We start from the raw sequence: 18,252 nt of genomic DNA, 5'->3' as shown, positions 1-18,252 counted from the left end.
ACTTTCTCCATGCGACAGCTCTATGCCTATGTTCTTAGAGCTGTTGATTCAAAATAAGAAGACCGGCCTTCCCAGTTATCTCCAGCAGAAGGCCCAAGGAAGACCCCAATTCATTCAGCTTGGTCATTTGCCTAACCCCGAACCGATAATGGTGTGCAGGGAGATGTACTACTATGACTGGGATTGGCAGCCTCCTAGAATGGAATGGACAGTGGGGCTCAGGAAGGAAAGCAGAGTTCTTCAAATGAAATGGAAGGAAGCGGAACTCATCCTGGATGAGCTTAACCATGCTGTCTAGTACGTCCACCCCTCCCGCACAATGCCCCACAATGTCAGGTTGCAGTGGGAAGGATGGGGGGCATCTGGGTTTTCCTTTCTGCCTCCTCCTGGCTCCCTCAGGTCAAATGCCTGGGCCTTGGGCAAGTCATGAAGAATTTGGGCTCAGAACCTCTTGACCAAAGGAGACTCTGTTTACTTACCAAGGGGTAGAGTGGAGAGTGGAGCTACACTGTGGGCCACACAGAGAGAAATGAAGTTCCCTGAGGGCAGGATTTATAATCACCGGTCTGCCTTCCCCAAAGCTCTGTGCTTGACCTTTAAAAAACGAACAAAAAACCCCTGCATTTCTCTCAGAGGCCACCAGGGGGCACGCAAAGCCCAGCTTCCCTATCAACAGGGAGAGACAGGACCTGCAGGACATCTGGGGAATTCAGAGAGTGGTGGGTAGAAGACGGCTTGATTGGAAGGAAGCAAGGAGACCTGTGGACCTCTGGACTGGCCCAGCGGTCCCAGACTATCTGGGACCTCTGGACTGGCCCAGCAAAGGGCTGGGACGCCAGCTTCCCAGTCGCTACCACTGTCAGGTCCTGGAGGGGTAAGATGGGATGGGTGATTCTGGATATCTTTCTCCATGATGCCACAGAGGGAAACTGGGGCAGTGGCATGAACTAACACCACCCCAAGCAGGTTAAAAGGAGTCCAGAGGAAGTAGTACGGTACCGTGAAAAAGGCCTAGTTTGCTAGCTTGACTTTAGCCAAGTCAGTTCACCTGTCTGAGCCTCAGTCTTCCTGTCATGAAATAGGGGTGCCTGATCTTAGTACATTGTGAGGGTGCATTTCACTTTTTAAACTGCTAGCCACTTGTGCATGGTCCATCTTCTGTGATCAAGCCCTGAAGGAGTCTGGGAACTGCCTTCTATGAAGGATGAGAGCAGACACCATTGGGACCATTAGCCTGGTCCTCTTTGAGCTCAGAGATGGCCCTGTGCTCTCGTGCTGCTGCCTGGGAAGGGGTTGGAGGCAAAGCTCAGCCCCATCACCATCACCCCCCCCCCTTGCTCACCCAGCTGCTCAGCCCCAGGCACAGTCTGAACCATCAAGGTCCCCTGCGGGCTGAGTAGTGGGCAACATGTGGAACTGGGGAGATGGGGGAAAAGAGCACAGAGCCACCCCAGATGTGTGCGTGACCACATCAGGAACAGGAGGAATGCAGGCAGATGGGTGAGGAGGCTGGGTGGAAGTCTAGGATCAGCCTGAGGCCAAGGGCTCAGGAAACATCTCCCTTTCCCTTCAATGACCAAATATATTAGGAGTTTGGGAGACTGAAGCAGCAAGCTATTTTCCCTTACCTTGTTGGGGGGGTGTCCCTGGGGCCTGGACAATGGGACAAAGAGCCCCCTATCAGTCTTGGCTCCCTCCCTCTCTTCTTCACTAAGACAAACTTCAGCTGAGCATCAGGACTGAGCCAGGGCTGGACTGGGTTAGACTAGGGCTGTGAGGGTCCCACCTGTTCCCACCCTGGTGCCTCCCCCTGGCCCTCCTTCCCTGCGACCTCCTCCAGAGCTGCCGCAGCTGGAACCATTCTCCAAGCTGCCTTTCATCCCCGGTGCTCCCCCACCCCAGTGGCCCCTGTAATTGTGGTCTCAGGCGGCGGCTGCGGGGGCTGGGGCTGGGCTGAGGGCCAGAGCAGGGACAGGGCTGGGGCGGGGACTGGAGGCTGCTGATAGGGGCTTGGCCATGGTTTGGGTCATATGGGGTTGGGGCCCTAGCTACAGACACTCTCTCTGGGCCTCATTCACATACATGCCAAGGCTCTGCGCCTATGTATACCCTCTGCTCCCTGGACTGAGAAGTGCCCCAGACTTGGGCTCTCTTAGGCCCTCATGACATCAGGCCAGAACTACGCCTGAATGCAAGCCTTGGGAATCATTATTTGCCCTCTGGGTTTTTCAAAGAAAAGGTCTTTTCTGTCTCCATTGCGCCTCTATGTTTTATGCAAAGTGGAGGTGGGGGAGCCGAGAGACCCTCCCTCGTGAGAGGGAGGCCAAAGGAAAAAATTAGCTGCTCGGCCAGGTTAGCAGTGTTCCTCAAAGGTGGGCCCCACCGAAATCACTTGGGTTACTGGTTAGAAATGCAGAACCCTGGGCCTTCTCCTAGAAGGGCTGATTCAGCTGCGTGGGGCCTGGAATCAGTATTTCCCACAATGACCTCCCCCAGGGAATACCTATGACGCCTCAAGCATGGGAAATGCTAATGTGAGCACTGAATAGGGAGCAGGGAGATCTGTGACTGGATTATGAACCCTTTCTCTGTGTCATGTTGGGACTGTTCCTAATCCTTTCTGGGCCTCAGTTTCCCCAACAGCCAATGAGAACAAGACTCTCCAGCCTGCTGCTGCCCTCTCCCATCCTGGGTTCTTGCCTCCTTCCTGTGCTGAGTCTGATCCTACCTTGTCCCCACCCATTCCCTTCCCAAACTCTAGTCCCAAGCTGTCCCTGTCCCTGTAACATAGTGGGGGAGAGTGGGGAGGGCAGGGGGCAGCTTGGGTCAAATAAGGCTCTGGATGACGCAGTCTGCTTCCTGCCCCCGGCTGTTTTCCTGCTGTCCAGCCAGACTGCTCCCCCCAACTGCCCCACCCCCACCCCCAGCAGCCTCAAGCCCTTAATTCCTGACAGCTGCGGTGACTGCCGGCAGAGATGGGGGAAAGGAGGGAGAAGTATGCCGTCAGCCTGCTGTTGTTCAGGCTGCCCCCACCACCTGACAGTCTGGGGACAGGGAAGGCCCCACCCTTCTCCTCCAATTCCCTAGGGATGGGCAATTCCAGGAATGGGCCCCTTTTGTCTCTGAGCCCAGAGGCTCTGATGGAGTTCTGTTCCTAATCCAGGAGGGGCTCTCTTCAGAGAGAGGGGGCACTGGGGTGGGAGGGATGTGTGTGTATAGAGTGGGAGGCTTGTGCCCATTTTACAGAAGAGGATGCTGAGGCCACAGCAAGAGTAGGATCCACTATCAGGCCCAGGTTAGAACCAGAAACAGAAGCCAGAACATTTCTCCTTCTGGCTCTCAGGCCTTTGCCTGGGCCCAGCACATTTGCTCCACATTGAGGAGGGGCCCAGTGTTCAGCTGGGGTCAGAGGACAGGAAGGGATCCCAGAGAGGAGTAGGCCTAAGCTAGGATGCTGGTATTGGGGCACTCCTAGGGGACCATGTGCAGATGGGGCCAGCGTAGGGCCAAGACAAGACTCAGAGCATCCTCAGGCACAAGCAAGCAGCACTGGCTGCACTGGGAGCAGGAGAACTGGATTCAATTCCAGCTCTTCCTCTAATTTGCTGTGTGATCTTAAGTAAGACATGACCCTCTCTGAGCCTCAGTATTTTCTTGTGAAATAAAGGGGGGCTAAGTAAGATGATCTCTTCCAGGATTAAAAGTCTCTCTAATCCCCCCTTCCCAGGGTGTGCCACTCCAGGGTGCTCTGCTACCAAATAAGCATTTACTGGAGGCCTGATGTGACACTTTTGCCTTCATTGGCTCACTGACTAGATTAAATGGGCTTTATTAACCTCATTTCCCAAAAGGGCAGAAGGTGTCTTAGTGAGCAAGGGGCACCTGTTTAAGGTCACACAGCAAAGGAGAGAAAGAGCCAAAGGCTGCCAAATCCCTTTACAGGACCCCACACCTGCCTCACACACTGCAGGCCTGGGGGGAAGTCCCTCTTCAGGTGAGCAAGGGGAAACAGAGGGGCCAGCCCCTCCCCTGCAGCCTCTGCAGGTGTGTGTTGGGGTGGGGTGGGTGGGGGCTCTCCTCAGCAGCTGCTTCTCCGCCAGGCACACACACCTCATGGTAACACACACCTTCCCCACACAAACCAGCGCCCCGCAAACACGTATACCCGCGCACGGACCCCAACACCTCTCCTTCCCCGCCCTTGGCACAGCCGCTCCCACCCCCAGTCCCAAGCGGACGCAGTGGCCTCAGGACGCGCGTACACGCCTCCACCCCTCAGTCGTGACGTCACGTGGGGTAGAGCCCTGAGACACTAAATGGGGGGGGTGGAAGGGGAGGCGGCAGAACTCCCCGAGCGGGACAGTCACTCACTCTCCGGGCCGCGGGGCCGGGCACCGACAGCGCCGCGCCCCCGATCCCGCCTCGCGCGCCCTTGGAAGCGCAGGCTCCCGGCGCTGCGCTGGGGGGCTCCCCAGCACCCCGACCTCAAGTCCCCAGCTTGTTGCACCTCCGGGCCCCCCTTATCCTCGAGAGACACCGGGAGTTGTCGAAGGGGGGCCTCGGGAAATTCCCCGGACCCCTGTGCCAGGAGGTGCCCAGCTCGCCCGCTCTTCACCCTCCCCCCACCCCCACCCCCCCGAGGGCGGTGCCCGGGGGCGCTGCCCCATGGAGCGGGGAGGCGGGCGCCGTCTACTCCGGGAGCCCTGACCCGAGTCGGAGCCGTGTGTCGCAGCCGCCCCGACCCCCGTCGATCATGCGCCGCCGCCCCTGGCTCGCCAGTCCCACCGGGCTGTGAGCCCCCCACTTCCAGCCCGTCACGGCCCGCGCGCCATGGGCAGCGCCCACCCTCGCCCCTGGCTGCGGCTCCGACCCCGGCCCCAGCCGCGGCCCGAGCTCTGGGCGCTCCTGTTCTTCCTACTGCTGCTGGCTGCTGCCGTGCCCAGGTGAGCCCTCACCTCATGCTCCGCCTCCTGGAGAGCTGGGACCCCGGGGGGCCAGCCGCAGGGGCCTGTGGTGCTCCTGCTGGGGCAAAAGACCCTAGAAAGAGGGAGGGACAGGGTCACAGGAAAGTGCTGGTGCCAAACGAAAGACTGTGAGCACCCTCACAGGAGGGAGTTGGACGGGTGATAGGATATGAGTAGTCCAGGAGTCAGGGCAGTGCCCAGGAGAGTGATGGCAACTAGCAGGGGAGCTGTATGTGGGGGGAGCAAGTGCCAACCTGGAGCCCTTGCCATGCTGGGGGAATGCACCCCTACCCCAGGAATCAGCTCAAGCTGCCTCACTCTACCTTGCAGATCACCCCCTGGCAGGAGCAGGGGTTGGGGGGCTTGAAGGGTGTAGCCCAGGTGGGGTCAGTGAGAAACTGCAGCTGGAAGAGCTGTGTGTGTGTGTGTGTGTGTGTGTGTGTGTGTGTGTGTGTGTGTAAGATCAAGTGAGCCCATGATCCCAGTAAGCTGTGTCAGTAAACAGCAGTTTATATGTATGCGCATGTGCGACTGTGAGATCTCATGGATCAATGTATGTTAAGATGAACACATGTGTAAATGTGTCTTTGTGTGTGTCTGCAGCTATGGCTGATGCAGTGTGCATGTGTGTAAGTGTTCCTGGGTCTGTGTGTCCACCACAATGTGTGCAGATGTGTGTCTGCGTGAATGTGACTATCTGAAGCATGCATTTGGGACTGGGCTCCTGGGGGACCTTATGTGCATGGGCATCTATGCCTGGGGATGTACTTACGAAATACTATGTGCTCAGCCATAGCAGACATGTGTGCCTTTGCTTGTTTACCTGTGTGGGTGTGCAGCTGGGTGGGTTGTTTTGGAGTGGATAATAGTAAGGAGGTCAAGGAAAGAAGAATGTTTAGGAGTGTACTGATGGGCCCAACCTTCAGAAGCAGAAGTTGGAACAGAGTGATTATGGCTTTTGGGGCAGAGTGTGTTGTTAGATGGGGCCCTCCTGGCCCCCCAGAACAGTTACCCACCCCACCCCACATGCCTGCAGGTCAGCACCCAACGACATCCTGGGCCTCCGCCTGCCCCCGGAGCCCGTGCTCAACGCCAACACAGTGTGCCTGACATTGCCAGGCCTGAGCCGGCGGCAAATGGAGGTGTGTGTGCGTCACCCTGACGTGGCCGCCTCAGCCATCCAGGGCATCCAGATCGCCATCCACGAGTGCCAACATCAGTTCCGGGACCAGCGCTGGAACTGCTCTAGTCTTGAGACTCGCAATAAGATCCCCTACGAGAGTCCCATCTTCAGCAGAGGTAGCACCCCTCACCCCTGCGCCCTGCTCCCCTGCCTGCCCCATCCAGCACCTCCATCCCAGAATCCATTCTCAGCCATCCCTAACCCACTCCCTCATGCTGGCAGCACCCCCTCCCATGCGCCTATCTGCAGCCATGCTGCTCTCCTGCCTCTTTCTGATCTCAGAAAGGCCATGGGGGCATACGAATGGGGCAGATGTGGCTCCAGGCTGGGCTGTGTGGGCCGAGGGTGGCAGATGCCATGTCTGAGAACTGCACTCCTTAGTCACGCTGGCCCATCACTGACACCACATGTCTCAGGCCCAGGAAATAACCATATCTGTCACCTCCCTCTATTTACTCTCTACTTAGTAAACCGCATTTAGGATGGAGAGCCTATGAGAAAGAACCCAGAATCAGCACCAGGAGGGTTTGGGGGCCTTCTGCCAAATAGTACAGGTGGGGAAGCCTGGGCAGGTGAAATGTCTGTACTTCTGCAGAAGCTCTTCCTGGTGGGGTACACCACTAACCTGTGTGTCATCCTCTGCTGCCCCCGAAAACACCGATCTCTGAATCAGAGGCACTGGGCCTGTGTGCTGTTGTGCGTGGCTCCTGCCCAGCAGGGCTGACAGCCCTGTCAACCCCTCTTCCCCTCACAGCTCAGAGAAGCCACAGCCCACTCCCTGTCCTCCCTCCCCAACTTCTGGGTGACCCAGGCCCACCTTGATAATACTTAGAGTGGTTTGGGTTGGAGAGGGCAGGAGGTTTTGTCACTCACTTCTGCTCACATCCACCTCCTGGCCTGGTTGGTATCTTAGGCCTTGACTTAGATCTTCTGGGAAAGATGGGGGCTCTGCCTCTTGGATGGCCCTAGCTGGGTATGTATCTGTCCTCCTTTCACTTGCTTGGATGGGACGGTGATCTCGTGGCCCTGGTTCCTTGGGACTTGTCCAATTCTCAGTTGACAGTTGAGGTGGAGGGGTACCCATATCCTGTAGCCTTGGGTCCTGAGGCTTCTGGAAGAGTCAGGCTCCAATGTACCCCAACTTCGGAAAGAACTCAGAAAGCCAGAGCCTTTCCCTTTTCACCAGGATCCCGTTTGCACCCCGTGGGCCCCCAAGTCAGGGGCCACTTCAGCCTCCCGCAGCCCAGCCACAGGCCGCCCGCCCCGCCCCCGCGCGCTCCTTCCTCCCTCCCCCGCGCGCCCGAGGCGCTGTTTCTACCCGGGCCGAGCCCAGCCCGACGCGTGTGGCGGCATGCAGCCGCGAACTAATCCCCGCGGGCCGCGGCAGACGGCTCCCGGCCCCAGCCGCGCGGCTCTCGGAGAGGGCGCCCCCCACCCTGCCCCGCGCTCCCGCCCCGCTCTCCCCGCCGCAGCCCGCGCCCCTCCAGCCGTCTAGGAGAGGCTGCCAGGCCCGGCCGCCCGCCTGCCCAGCTCGGACCACGCGCCCCTCCCTGTCCCGCCGCCCGCGCGCGCTGACACGAAGTGACAGGCCTCTGCATCATTCATGCCCCGGCGGGCCGGGCCGGGGCTCACCGCCGCTGCGCGCCCGCTCCCACCCTCGGGTTTCTAGGTCACCCGCGCTCCCCGCAGCCCCGTTTCCCCCTGAGGCCCTCGGGGCCCCGGAGAGGACTCAGCAGCCCTTGCTTCGGTTTCCGCTCACTGGGGACTTGGGTAGTCGCTGAGGTTTTCACCCTTGCCGCTTGGGGTTAGGCAAGGCAAGCCAAGCTCTTACTCCCTCTCCTCGGGCGTCCCCTGTGGTCCTCTTCCTTCTGGACTGAGTGAACCCGGGCGTCCTGATTGGCGCGCCAGGTCAGACCTGTGCGGCCTGCTGAAGGGGTCTTTGAAACTTGGGGGCGAGTTCAGAGCGGTGCAACCGCGCGGGGTTGGCTGGGCGCCAGGCGCTCTCGGGTTCACCTGCAGTTTAATAAGCTGGAGGTGAGCTGGGGGGACGAGTGGGGGGAGAGGTTAGGGGTGGAGGGGCGAGACTTGCCGGGGCTAGCCAGGCCGGGGAGGCACCCTGCGCGGGGAGGATTGGGACAGCAGCTCCTGGGCTCTGGCAGCGGGCTGGGCTCCTTCCCTGGGCATTGGAACACCCGCCTACTTCTGTGGCTTTGGCTCCCCTCAACCCCAACACCTCACACCTCATTTCTACCTCTCCTCCTCGGAGGGGACTCTAGGCTTCTGGAAAGAAATCTGCCATTCCTCTTCTCTGGCTACCACTACACCCCTCCCCCACTCCTACTTCCCAGTTCACCTTCTTCCAGCGTCATTTTCTGGTCAGTCTTAGCCTATCTCCTGGAGACCTAGCTAATCTGAATCCCATGAGGCTACTCGGTGGCAGGCAGCCCCTGGTCTAGGTCCTTCCAGGAGGAGTCTCCCTTCTTTTCAAACTATGGATTGTCCATTGTGGGGACAGGTGACCACTGTTTCCCTCAAGTGGACTATCAGGATGCTGACCTCTTTTCTGACCCAGGTTACCAATGGGGTTGGTAACCCTCTTAAACATGTATGCCATGTTTAAATTTCAGGGACTACTGGGGGTGAGGGAGGTGGTCTTCCTTAGTGCTGTTACTGTCATCTAATTGTCCTGACACCTTCCCCGAGATGGGTTGGGCTGGAGGGATGCAGTTCTGATAAAGGAGGTGGGAGAACAGCACTTGAACACCTGGAGTGGACAAGCCCTGGAAGGTGAGGTAGATAATGGGGCTTTACCTAGCCAAGGAGAGAGGTGCTGGGGTGGGAGCAGGGATAGGGGCCTCCAGGGGGCTAGAGAGGGTCAGAAGAAGCTGTGGGAGGGCCCCAAGCCCATGCTAGCTGTTTCACCTAGCCCAGGGGCAGCAATGACCTAAGTGCCAACAGCACTGCTATCCCCAGCTTTTTGTACTGAGAACTCAGATGGTTGGTGCCTGGGTTAAGTGCTGGGCAGAACATCTGCTAGAGGGGAGCTCTTCACTATGAGGAACAGAGAACCTCTCCATCTCTCTAAGGATGTGGGGACAGGAGGGAAATTTGAGGAAGGGGCTACAGGGGGCTGGGCTCAGAGCAGTGAAAGAGGGATGAGAGGTCAGGGAGAGGCTTGATGGAGGGGAGTGCAATAGATTCACAAAGCAGGCCCGAGGAGCTCCCACATGGTTTGGTACTGCCTCCCTAAGGCCCAGACCCATTGGGAATGGATGGAAAAAGGGGGCGTGAGGCCCTGCAGCCTGCAGCTGGGCTCCCAGCCCCGGGGAAGTCAGCAGTCTGAGTGTCCAGGATCTGCTCTCCAAGGCCCTGGCTCATTCTTCTCACCTACCTTTTACATTCACCTTCGGGGCTTGGGGTGGTGATCAGATGGGGAAAATGAGGCACACGCACTCATATCCCAGGATCACCTAAGGTTCTATTATTTTAATGACATCGAATAAATTAGCCAGCATGTATTAAGCACCTGCTGTGTGTTGGTCACTGTTCTATAGCACTTCATCTACGCTTTAGGATCTTCAAACAGTACCTAGTGAATACTAGGTCCTATTCCTATCCTTATTTTAGAAATGAAGCTAAGAGAGGTTGGGTACTTTGCCATTAGTCACACAGCTTAAAAGTGAGCCCTAGAGCCAGGACTCAAATGCAGGCCAGCTGACTTTAGAGCCTGCACCCAATCCCCTGCTTTACTCTCTCAAGCTGCAAGACGGACACGAACTCCCACCGTGTGCCCAGAGAGGTGAGCTGGTGCAATGGGGAATTTCTCCAAAAAACGATACTGCTGTGCATACACACACATACACACACACACACACACACACACACACACACACAAACACACAAACACCTACCCCTATTTTTGCAAACGTGTGGCTCCATTCAGTGTCACACCTAAGTGTTCCCACATGCACACTAGTCTCTTTCCATTCAGGGGCACGAGCATGCACAGATTATGTGCGTGGAGGGAATGGAGACCAGACCTTTCCTCTTCCCTCCCTCTTTGACTTGAATGGGCAGGGCTCAAGGTTCTCTAACCCCTCCTAGTTCCCACTGGCTCCCAAATCCTCTCTCCTCCACATTCCCCTGCCCTCCAAACCTCCTCCTCCAGCCCCTTCCTGGCCGTTTGGCTGAGGCCTGTAGCAGCAGCTGACTCCACTTAGATGCTGGCAGTCCCTGTCCTAGATCAAAGGCAGGGCGGCTAATTGTGCGTCTTAACGACACCCCTTCTGCTCCGGGCAGCCCAGCTGGCCATGGCCCCACCCCTCTCCCCCTCCAGCTGGCCAGATGGCATAGTGCCTGCGTCTACCCCAGACAGTCGGGGCCAGGACCGAAACTGGGGCCCTGAACGGGAACTGGGGCAGACCCAGTGGGCTGGACTTCTCTGAGGCCTGGATGCTTGGAGCAGAGAGTGGCCACACAGGCCCTGCCTGGTCACCTCTACACGTGGCTGTGACAGCTGTCAGAGGCCATGGGGTGGTGTAGGGGAATATGTCCTTAGCTGCATGGGGTAGCAGTGTTCTCTGCAGGCTGTGGGCTACATTTCTCCAGATTCCTCCAGACCTACCCTTGAATGTGGCACAGCCTGGAAGATGGATGGTTGCTGGCCCTGCACAACCTCTCTGAACCAGACTCTTGTTCTTCCTGGTGCCATGTGCGGACAAGGCCATAGGAACTAGAGATTGGGCTACCTGTGTTTTTTCCTCAGCAGTAGAACTCCCTTGAGCCAAGTGTCCTTCAGCAGAAAGTTGCCAGGCCTGGGAGCTGGAAGAACGGGGTCTCGGTTCAGCTTCATAATCCCTGTGACCCTGGGCTTTCCCGTTTTGCATAATGCATGTGTGTTTGGTGGTGGTTCCAGTGGTGTGTGTGTTGGGAGAGGGGTGATTTCTGAGGCCAGGGCTGCCTCTGGTGGTCTGGGTATTGCCATGGCTGCAGATTCCCCCAGCAGTAAGAGAAGTGCTTAGAGTTCCACAGATAAAAGGTAAGGGATAAAGGTAGGGTGTACTTTCCAGGGTCTTAGGTCCACCCTCATGCCCCTTAGGCCCCACTTCCCCAGAGCGGTTTCTACTCCTCTGCAGCTCCTGCCAATTCCCAGCATCCTCAGTGAAGGCTCCAGCTCAATCCCTGTCCTCTCCTGTCTGTTCATAGCTGGGTTTCTTTTGGAAAAAGGTACTGAGATACCATGAGCTGGAAAGGGAAGATAGAAAGGGAAGATAGAGAGGAAGAGTCTGCTGTCAGGGGCCTCTGGTGGCCCAGGTGATCTATGCTAGAATGGGTCACAAGCTTCTGAGCTCTGTCTCTGATCAGGGTGAAACAAAAAACAATGGCTTGAAACATAGCAGGAGTGAGTGAAGTCAGACAGCAGGAAGAACATAATAGTTAATGTTCATGTAGTACTTACTATGAGTAAGGCACTATTCTAAGCACTTTAAATTTACTAACTTGGTCAGGCACAGTGGCTCACTCCTCTAATCCTAGCACTTTGCGATGTTGGGGGGGAGGTTCGCTTGAGGCTAGGAGTTAGTGACCAACCTGGGCAACATAGCAAGACCCTGTCTCTACAGAAAAAAAAAAAGAAAGAAAGAAAGAAAGAAAAAGAAAGATTAGCCAAGAGTAATGGCACATGTCTGTAGTCCCAGCTACTGGGGAGGCTGAGGCAGGAGGATCATGTGAGCCCAGGAGTCTGAGGTTGCAGTGAGCTATGGCCCAGGCAACAGAGCGAGACCCTGTCTCAAAAACAATTTTTACTAACATACTTAATTCTTGGAACAATGAGGCAGAGGTAGATAACCACCTTGTTTTACAGATGAGGAAACTGAGGCACGGGGAAGTTTAGTTACTTGGCCAAGGTCACATAGCTATTAACATTTAGTAAGTGGAAGAGCCAAAATTTGAACCTAGGCAATCTGGCTTCAATGATACAGTTCTTAACTGCTAAACAGCTTGTCTTTTTTTTTGGCTTGGGCAGGGAGGGGAGGACAGGGCTCTGTGATCTGGGAGGGGCAGTGTTAAGGATTAGGGCTAGGGCCTCTGTCCAGTCCTGGTTGGCTCTCTGGGGTCTGTGAGGCCTCTGAGAACATGTCTTCCCAGTCTTTGATGGTGAAAGGACACAGAGTTTTTGTTTCCTCTGAATTTCTAAACTCCTCCAAAGCCATCAGCCTCCTGGTCAGGTTCTGGGCTTCTCCCACAGGGGCCCATGACATGCGTGGATTTTCTTCCCTGTGTGGGGGCTATTCTTGCTCCCAGCTTCTTTCACTGCCTGTCCTGTCTCTGGTGTCCAAAGGCTGGTCAGAGACTTGTACCAGAATTTGCTGTTAACTGGTCCTTTCTCAGAATAAGCAAGGTCCAAGGTCCAAACTGGACCCTCCTCTGCAAGTAGGGTTCCCCCTGCCACAGGTCCAGGTCATTCCCAGAAGACCAGCTCGAGCACCAAGCAGGAAGGCAGTGTGGACAAGTCAGTGGCCAGGCCGGCTCAGTCATGGCCCTGAGAGTGGCTTGGTTAGGGAGAGTCTTTGTGCCTCCTGGGCACCTAGTGGAAGGTGTTTGCCTCAATTTGCCCTTGCCTTTCAATGTCCAACACTTCTGCATGCTGGACCTGGGGTAGGACCCTGGACTTACTTCTAGCATCCCTCAAACAACACCTTGAGCTGATCTACACAGACCACAGGCATGGTGGCTGGGCTGTGTCCATTTCTGAGTGGCTTTCAGGGATGTCCTGTGGACAAGGAAGGGGGAGCTCTGCAGATTCATTTATCTGGCCATTGGGGTTGGGGTTCTGTGCTGGGCCTAAAGTGGGCACACACCAGACACACAATCTTGGGGCAGGGTGCATTAGGAGCCGACAGTCTCCTCTTCCTTCCTCTTCTGTTCATCGACATCGCCTAAGTTCTAGAATTCCATCACTGACAATTTATTCTTTGGGTTAAATTTTGCCATCTTTCTGCAGGCTTATTTTAAAATTGCAGATATCACTGTGGTAGGTAATCGATGAAGTCCCTGATCTTAAAAAGAATATGTTTACCAGGTACTTTCTGCCCTACAGGAGAGATATAAACACAAATTCTGAGCTTGCTAAAGGTGACGCTAATGAAAAGGACAGGAGAGTGCAGCAGGAATAGGGCTATCAGGGAGACCTGCCTCCCCAGACCCTGTGTGCAGAAAACCGTCTTCTGGAGTGATTTCTGCCCTTTTTTGACTCCGTACTCTTGTACCAGACCCTCCCCCACACTGGGCCTCAGTTTCTCCCTGGTATGATAGGAAGGTTGGGCAGGGTGGGCAGGGAAATGGTATGTCGAGCCTCCTCTGGAGTCTGTGTTTTCTGGGTTTCTGATCGCAGGTTTCCGAGAGAGCGCTTTCGCCTACGCCATCGCGGCAGCCGGCGTGGTGCACGCGGTGTCCAATGCGTGCGCCCTGGGCAAACTGCAGGCCTGCGGGTGCGATGCCTCCAGGCGCGGAGATGAGGAGGCCTTCCGTCGGAAGCTGCACCGCCTGCAACTGGACGCGCTGCAGCGCGGTAAAGGCCTGAGCCACGGGGTCCCAGAACACCCAGCCCTGCCCCCAGCCAGCCCCGGCCTGCAGGACTCCTGGGAGTGGGGCGGCTGCAGCCCCGACGTGGGCTTCGGGGAGCGCTTCTCTAAAGACTTTCTAGACTCCCGGGAGCCTCACAGAGACATCCATGCGCGCATGAGGCTGCACAACAACCGAGTTGGGAGGCAGGTAAGAGCCCCGCCCTCTGAGCTGCTCAAAATCCCTCTGTCTAGGGCACGCCCTCCCCTAGGCCTACCTCTCTTCTGCGGACTGTTTCCCCACCTCTGCAGCCTTCTTACTGCCCCTCCTAATTCAGTCAACAAACATTCATGAGTACCTACTGTGTGCCAGGCACCAGGGTAGGCCTGGGGAAGGGATGAAACAGTCCTTGCAGCCCCGGATGAGCATACTCCCTACTGAGCAACTTGTTCTTCCCATTTCCTCTGGCATGAGGGTGATCACAGAGAAGGTGGCAGTCAGCACCTCAGTACTCTAGGCCTGGTGCTGCCACCTGTCTCCTCTCTAGTGTGAGAAGGTTGAACTAGATCACCCATTCCCAGCTCTAATGTTCTGTGACTGGGTGATCTCTTCCAGCCTTTCTGTGCAGTCTAGAATGAGGGATCCCTGCAGTGAGGGGGCTAAGTGGGGTTCCTAGGGGCCACTGTGGACATGGTTATCCTCGCCTTCTTTCTCCCCTTCCCTCAAGTGCTTATACTACCTCAAAGGTCATTCATTAAAAATAAGTTAAGTAAATAAACAGGAGAAGAAGAAAGGAAAGTAATAATAGCCTGCATTTATTGAGTGCTTACTATGTATTAGGTACTGTCCTGAACAGTTTCCTACAAATTAGCCCATTTAATCCTTACAACTACCTATGAGGTGGGCACTATTATTAACTTTATGTTCAGATATGGAAACTGAGGCACAGATTGACCAAGAAGCTTGCCCAAGGTGATACAATTAGTGAGAAAGTGGTAGAGGCAGGATTCATCCTTGGGTAGTCAAGCTCTGAGCCTGTGCTCTTTTGTTCCACAGTGTCAGTCTCCTCTTTGATGCTAACCCTCATGGTAGCTCAGCACCCTCCTTTCCTGCGCATCCATCCTCATCCCTTCTCTTGACCCTGCCCAGCCTGCTCAGGCCTTGTTCCTGGCTTCCTCTCACTCTGGCTGGCACCTTCTCCATCTCACTCCCCTTTCTCTTGGCCTCTTAGCCCATGCCTGTTTCATCGTCTTCCTCCACAAAGTCTCTAAGCTGATTCAGCAATTCCCATCTTGATTTAGAGGTGGGGTAAACTGAGGCACACTCACCCTAGGTCATGTCCAGCTCCCACCCAGCCTACCCTGTCCAAGCAGCTCTGTTCCCAAGCTTTGCTCCCACCCCAGCCCATACCAACTGTGCCTCCTCCTCCTCCTTCTCCTCATTAAACTGGCTAATTAATGGCTGCTGCCTGTGGGAAACAGATGTTCTGGAGCTGCCGGCCTGGGGAGGCATTGGGCTGGTTCCCACGTGGTGCTGACACCACAGGCTGCACGTATAAGCTGCAGACCTGGAGGGACAGTGTCCCTCTCTTAGGGTCCTACTGCCCAGGTTTAAGGGCCCTGGATCTTGCTCTCCCTGTCCGAGGGTGTGTTTTTGCAGTGGAGTGAAGGAAAGGAGGATGTGGCCAACTTCTTCTGGGGTCTCTGGTGAGGATAATGCCAAGGGGTTCTTTGGGAGGAGCAAGTTTCAGGCTGGGCAAGAGGTGGGTAGCTGTGTTCCCATAACCAATAACCACCTCCCTTGGAGGCCTGGGAACTCTCCCCACTTTCACTGGGCTGAGAGAGCCTGGATCTCTCGGGGTCCCATTCTGTATTCAGGTAGAGCTTTGGCTCCTGGTGGTGCTCACTTCCTAGGAGGAACCCTGGCATTCAGCATAGGGCAGAATTAAGCACCAGCCAGCATTACGAGGGGGCAGTTCCTTCAGCTCCTGTCCCCTCTCCTTTTACTCCCTACAAAGGCTGGCAGGGCCAGAGGGTGGGGGGTGTGTAGAAAGGGGCTTTCTCAGACTCTCTGCAAATCCTGCTCACAGCCTGGAATGAGGCCAGAGGCTTTGGGGCTGGGATGTAGTGGGCCAGCACCCACCTGCTCCTGGACCCTACCCCAGTGATAGAAGGATAGGGAATTTCCCTGATGATCTGGGATCCCCCCTCAGGAAGCAAGAACTCCAGCCCCAAGGGCCCCCTGCAGCTGCTGGAAAGGGGGGCAGGAGAGGAGGGGAGCCAGAAGGAGGGAATTCCCCCAGGGCCTGGCCCCGTGGGAGGCTGGTGGGAGAGGCAGAAGAGCAGGCAGAGGAGTTCTCCTGACTGGCTCTGGGTCCCCTGCTTCGCGATGGGAGTGGGTTTCAAAAGCCTCTGAGATTCTCGCAGGCCAGGCTCAGCGTTGGGAGAAGGGCAGCTGGCTGGCCCCAGGCGTCACCCCTCACGGTGCCTCCCTCCGCAGGCGGTGATGGAGAACATGCGGCGGAAGTGCAAATGCCACGGCACGTCAGGGAGCTGCCAGCTCAAGACGTGCTGGCAGGTGACGCCCGAGTTCCGCGCCGTGGGGGCGCTGCTGCGCAGCCGCTTCCAGCGCGCCACGCTCATCCGGCCGCACAACCGCAACGGCGGCCAGCTGGAAACCGGCCCCGCGGGGGCACCCTCGCCCGCCCCGGGCGCTCCCGGGCCGCGCCGCCGGGCCAGCCCCGCGGACCTGGTCTACTTCGAGAAGTCGCCCGACTTCTGTGAGCGCGAGCCGCGCCTGGACTCGGCAGGCACCGTAGGCCGCCTATGCAACAAGAGCAGCTCGGGCCCGGATGGCTGCGGCAGCATGTGCTGCGGCCGCGGCCACAACATCCTGCGCCAGACGCGCAGCGAGCGCTGCCACTGCCGCTTCCACTGGTGCTGCTTCGTGGTCTGCGAGGAGTGCCGCATCACCGAGTGGGTCAGCGTCTGCAAGTGAGCGGCTCGGGGTCCCCTGGGCCCTGAGCAAGGTTCCCCTCCTTGAGCCTGGCCTTCTGCGGCTGGAAATCTTGGCCAGGAAGCATCCCCTTGGCTCCTGGGAGAGGAGGTTGGACCACAGGATCTTATAGGACCCTCCTGGCTCTGAGGGTCTGCAATCACAGAACAGTCCAGGCCTTTCTGAACCCCACCCCTCACCTCTGTGGGCTCTAGGACTTATTGGCCTCTCCCATCCCTGCCCCAAGCGCACTCAGTTGGGCTGGGGATTGCCCCACACCCTGGGACAAGTGTCAGCCAGGCAGCCCCTTAGCTTGTTTCTTTCATCCTTTCCTCCTTCCCCTGGAGTGGAGAGGAGAATGAATGGAAGCTGATGGGCAGGGAGAAGAGGATTAAAGGAAGAATGGACATAACTGAGCTGAAGTGATTCTATAAAGGCCCTGGACATCCTCCCACTGGCCTCTACCCTTATCATGTCCCCCATCATTCATTTAACAAATATTTATTTTGCACTCTTTGTGGCACTCTGGGGGGATAAGAGGCACTGGAGATACAGATGTGCATAAGAGAGACACAACACTTGTCCTCTTGGAGATTACAGTCTTGCTGTGGGGGGATGGACAATAAACAAGTAAATGCACAAACAAGGTCCTTTCAGACACAGACAATGCTATGTGCTATGAAGAAAATAAAGTTGGCTGCTGGGTGAACAGTGATTTGTGGGGAGCAGGGCCCCTCAGATGAAACCACTGATCAGGGAAGGCCTTTGAGTTGTGGTACTCATGGTGAGACCTGCAGCATGGGAAGGAGAGCCATGCAGATTGAGGGTAAGGGCTTTCCAGGCAGAATCCATGTGAGTGCAAAAGCTCTGCGGTGAGAAAGATCTCTGCCGGTTGGAGGAACAGCAAAGAGGCCTTTGTGATTGGAGTGAAGAAATCAAGGGGCAGATCAGCAGGAGAGGAGCTCAGAGGGAGGGCAAAGGTCACATCACATGTCTTTTTAGGCCAAGGTAAGGGGTTGGGGTTTTATTTACAAGAAATGGGAACTTTCAGAGAGTCATAAGCAAGAGTGTGTCATGGTCTGATTCCCACATGAATTGCTGTATGGGGAACTGGCTGAAGGGGGAGACAAGATGACAGCTGGAAGGCCACTGAGGAGGCTACAACCATCTTCCAAACCAGAGATGGGGCCTGGACTGGATGAAGGCAGTGGGGATGTCAAGAATGGGCTAGGTCTGGAGCCCTTGGTACCAGAGCACTAACCGCCCACCTTGTGGCTGAGCCCTCTGCCACAAGCCAGGACGAGTGGCCATGCCCAGCAGCCGTCGGCAGAGACAGGAGGCACTCTGAGAGGAGTAATCCTGGGCAAGACCCAGCTCAACCCAGCCCAGTGCCCCAGGGAGCAGGTGGGGCCAGGAGGTGCGGCTGGGAAGAGGGTGGCGGGGGAGGGCCCGGAGACTCACTGTCTGGATTCTGGTCTCTCTGAGTACAGGCAGGAGAGGCAGAGTATGTAAGGAAGTCTGGGAGCGGGGGAGAGACATCCTTCCTAG

At 56.5% G+C, this 18,252-nt stretch overlaps 1 protein-coding gene across 1 annotated transcript; it reads left to right on the top strand.

Moving 5' to 3' along the window:
- Positions 1-4,349: 4,349 nt before the first annotated feature.
- WNT10A (Wnt family member 10A) lies at positions 4,350-17,350 on the top strand. Its single transcript, XM_045560053.1, has 4 exons — positions 4,350-4,943; positions 6,001-6,263; positions 13,541-13,920; positions 16,210-17,350. Exons 1-4 carry the CDS (start codon positions 4,831-4,833, stop codon positions 16,705-16,707), a joined length of 1,254 nt encoding a protein of 417 aa, XP_045416009.1. The 5' UTR covers positions 4,350-4,830; the 3' UTR covers positions 16,708-17,350.
- Positions 17,351-18,252: the final 902 nt, after the last annotated feature.

Source organism: Lemur catta, chromosome 8 (genome assembly GCF_020740605.2).
Source record: "Lemur catta isolate mLemCat1 chromosome 8, mLemCat1.pri, whole genome shotgun sequence".
NCBI lineage: Eukaryota > Metazoa > Chordata > Mammalia > Primates > Lemuridae > Lemur > Lemur catta.
Note: the sequence above shows the minus strand (reverse complement) of the source record. Positions and strands in the feature narration are given on the sequence as shown.

Coding starts and splice junctions, on each gene's coding strand:
- WNT10A (XM_045560053.1), top strand. CDS start 4,831: ATGGGCAGCGCCCACCCTCGCCCCTGGCTGCGGCTCCGACCCCGGCCC. Junction 4,944..6,000: donor CTGGCTGCTGCCGTGCCCAG/GTGAGCCCTCAC, acceptor ACATGCCTGCAG/GTCAGCACCCAACGACATCC. Junction 13,921..16,209: donor ACAACCGAGTTGGGAGGCAG/GTAAGAGCCCCG, acceptor CTCCCTCCGCAG/GCGGTGATGGAGAACATGCG.